At 32.2% G+C, this 3,571-nt stretch overlaps 1 protein-coding gene across 1 annotated transcript; it reads left to right on the plus strand.

Moving 5' to 3' along the window:
- Window positions 1-865: 865 nt before the first annotated feature.
- LOC109584587 (uncharacterized) lies at window positions 866-2,869 on the plus strand. The gene is made up of 13 exons (XM_020000376.1): window positions 866-958; window positions 1,011-1,189; window positions 1,395-1,455; window positions 1,599-1,648; window positions 1,694-1,804; window positions 1,848-1,901; window positions 1,956-2,000; window positions 2,050-2,090; window positions 2,146-2,227; window positions 2,280-2,329; window positions 2,393-2,600; window positions 2,650-2,740; window positions 2,787-2,869. Exons 2-13 carry the CDS (start codon window positions 1,057-1,059, stop codon window positions 2,812-2,814), a joined length of 954 nt encoding a protein of 317 aa, XP_019855935.1. The 5' UTR covers window positions 866-958; window positions 1,011-1,056; the 3' UTR covers window positions 2,815-2,869.
- Window positions 2,870-3,571: the final 702 nt, after the last annotated feature.

Genomic DNA, 3,571 nt, shown 5'->3' on the forward strand with positions numbered 1-3,571 from the left:
AAAATGCAAGCCATAAATAACTACATCAGTGTGACTAATTTAAACTTTTAAAGACAAAGTAAAAATAAGATTGATAATTAAAATTTGATAGATTGAGAGAATTAGAACAAAAAATTATGGTAAAATACACGAGTAATAAAATGAACACAAATTGTTATAGTATTAAATTTATCTAAAAAGAAATGACCATAAGAAGTTTCTTAACTCGCCCGGCACCGTGATTATGATAGGTATAAAAGAGCAACGTCCTGCTCATAACAGACGCTGAATGAAAGAGTATCTCTAAATAGAAAGGGTCGCCAAACCAAAGATCCATAATTCACCAGATTCAAGTAGAGACATTTAGAGTCAACCCGACATGAAACTCCTTAAGACATAGAGCCCCATAGGCTGGCCAGGCTTGTGGGCAATAAATATAATTATGATGAGATGCGTGAACATGAAATTTCAGTAGAGAAATGAATGGCAGATCACGAACATTACAGTTACACTGAATTGCAGATTCATTAACATTGTATGAGAATATGATGGGTGAGAAGAACCGCCAGGTTACTGACTAGTGACTCGGTGCCAGAAAAATTTTCAGTACTCAGATAGACTGTAAGCAGTGCAACTCTTGGTCAGTGCCCAGGAATGAGCTAAATTAAGACACTCCTGCCGTTGTTGACAGTCTGACAATAGAGATATGAGCTACTTTTGACTAAGTAGAGATGATATGACACGATGATGATGGGCATTGATGATATGATGGCCATCCTCGACGGCTCGACCGCGCCCATAGCCGCACCTTTTTTCTAGGCGTGGTTACAGTTGCGTGCGCAACTGCGCATGCGCACATGGTACCAGCTGCGTAAACGCGGCAGCTGCAAAACGGAGAAGAAGAAGACAAAGAGTTGGTACATTCATCCACAGATTACTCCATTCAGCTGTGATATGAGTCGACCGAAGAGATATGAAAGTCAGGGACTATGGTTTACTTAATAAAGTTTTTAATTTTTTTTGTTTTATAGGTGTTTGTTATATAGTCAAATATGTAGATGACGGTGTGTTATTAGCATGAAGAATGAAGATGAACTGGAATTTCTGGAAATCCCTTGTGATGGACGCACGTCATTTTTATTGGGGGACAAAATAAATACAGAGTGGGATGATGGGGAAATGTATGAAGCTGAAATAGTAGATGTTGGACGTAAGCTGATTGCCTGCTATGATGTTGGATGTCATTCATGCAGATGCTGCATGCTTAGCTACCTTTATTTTTAGTGTGCAATTTAAAAGTTGAATCCTTGTATTATTTGGCTTATTTAAGTGACGTAAATGCATGTGATTTAATATTTTTGTCTGAGCATGCAAGTACTAGATATAAATGACTTACTTTAACTTTAATTTAATAGCAAAGTCTATACTACAGGGCCGAATGCGTCAGCACAGGCAAAAAAATGATCAAGGAAAAAAGTAAGTTTTATAATTTATTGTGTTTATGTTGGTATAATAGTTGAATCCATCATTGAATGAAATTGATTATTAATTTTATTTTTGTGATTTGCGAATGATGTTTAGGTCTTACACATTCTACTGTTAATTTTGTATTTATATAGGAAGTCAGACTTAGCTCATGAAAGGAAGAAGAAGCAGGCAGCAGATATCAGTTAGCAATAATTTTAGCCTAAATATTTAGCTACTATTTCTATAGTTGATTCTATTATAGATAAAAATGATTCTATTGAAGATATATTCTCACAAACAACTGCGAAAGACTACGACATTTTCCCTGATTCCCCCAATCCAGCTGAGCATAACATATGTAAGCATTTCAATATGATTATTATTATTTATTAATTTTGTAGCTATTACTGCTGAAAATAATGGCGAAACATCTACACCTAAAGGTTCACAGCCTGGTAATGATCCTTTTTATTTTAAACTAATAATTAAATAATTATTCTTATTTTTAGAGACGCAAAAACTTGATAGCAGTGTTGAATTTGAAACTCCACCAAGTTAGCTAACTTAAACAATTTAAACTTTATCATCTAGTTCTATTTTTAGAAAAAATGCGTATATTAAGTGACGAACAAGAATTAGAAAAAGTACATAAGAGATAAAAATAATAAATTATTTCATCTAACACTATTTATTTACAAGTGGATAGAAAAATATAGAAAATTGAAGACAAAGTATCGAGAACTAAAAAAGAAAAGAATGGCGACTGATACAAGTATTGAAGGTGTGGATAGAATTTTAATGCACAAATATAATATTACTTATTATTATCACAGAGAAACCAAAACCAGGTCTTGTGAAAAAAGAAATAGCAGAACAATTTGAAGTTTGTTACATAACTTACATTATGTAATACTGCCTATAACTACTTTTTGCATGCACATAATAGATGATTGAAATAATTCCCTCATCAAAAGTGTACTGGACTGAAGTGCATAAGCAATTAGTACTCAGTAAAACTAGCTCAGCTAGTCAGCTAGCAAATGCTTGTGTTGATGTGTTTTTTGATAAAAATATATTATCTTTAAGTAACACAAAAGGAGGAGGAACAGGGAAGTACAAGCCCCTCAATGAAGATATTCTTAATGGAATAAGAGGTACCTGCAAATTAATGAAATTTAATGATTTAAGTATGAGTTTTTCTAGCATTTGTTCAAAAGAATTATCCTGGAACAAAGCTTTCTGTTATCAACACCGTCATTAATAATAAGTGCACATCTGCAAGACGTTGTATCAGGTAATTATTTTTTTCTCTTGTTTTTAAGCATTTTGTCTTAATACAGCTCTAAAGAGAATAAGGACACTGAATAAAAAAGAAAAAAAGATTATATAAGTTGATAATATACTGAAAGACATTACTATTAGGATATTTTTTATAGTTAATTTTTTAAATTAAATTTATATTGAAAATATATTTGTACTATAATCATTACAGTACAGGCATAGATTTAGTATAATATGTAAAAAATATAATTGACATAGAAGAAACAGCGTATTTGCATATGTATTAAAACTAGCATTTAAACATATGTAAACTATATGCTATGTAAAACATGTTTCACATAGTCCGAAATACAGCTACTTTTCATATGTATGCATAAAGTATGCAAAAATATATTTCTAATATATATGAAACATATATTTTAATTTTACCTGGGTATATTCACTTTCTATATTACTTTACAGCAATTATGTACATGTGCTTACACTATGGCAGCAATCAATGAATAAACTGTTTCCTCACTTGTTGCATGCAGTTGTCTCCAGTTTTATTTAAGTTGGTTCCTCTAGTGAAAGCAGACCCATGGGACCAGTACTGGTCTGATGATTTATTGTCTATCTCAACACAGTCTCCTAGCACTTTCTTTACTTCAATACCAACAGGACCAGTACCCTCTAGACCAAAATGCTGGAGATATCTGTAAATGAGGAAAAATAGTAAAAATACAATTAATAATCAATTCCCTTCCCTCTCCATTGTCTCATTATTTCCAATCAATCCCTTTGAAGCTAAAATAAATAATTAATGGGGTATTGTTTATTAACAAGTTAACATGTAGTGTTATTG

This window comes from Amphimedon queenslandica, unplaced genomic scaffold (assembly GCF_000090795.2).
Source record: "Amphimedon queenslandica unplaced genomic scaffold, v1.1 AMPQUscaffold_13195, whole genome shotgun sequence".
Classification (NCBI taxonomy): Eukaryota; Metazoa; Porifera; class Demospongiae; order Haplosclerida; family Niphatidae; genus Amphimedon; species Amphimedon queenslandica.

What these genes read in the sequence shown, in the direction of transcription:
- LOC109584587 (XM_020000376.1), top strand. Translation starts at nt 1,057, where the DNA reads ATGAAGAATGAAGATGAACTGGAATTTCTGGAAATCCCTTGTGATGGA. An exon ending in TCCAGCTGAGCATAACATAT is followed by an intron (nt 1,805 to 1,847) that starts GTAAGCATTTCA and finishes TTAATTTTGTAG; the next exon opens with CTATTACTGCTGAAAATAAT. An exon ending in TGAATTTGAAACTCCACCAA is followed by an intron (nt 2,001 to 2,049) that starts GTTAGCTAACTT and finishes TTCTATTTTTAG; the next exon opens with AAAAAATGCGTATATTAAGT.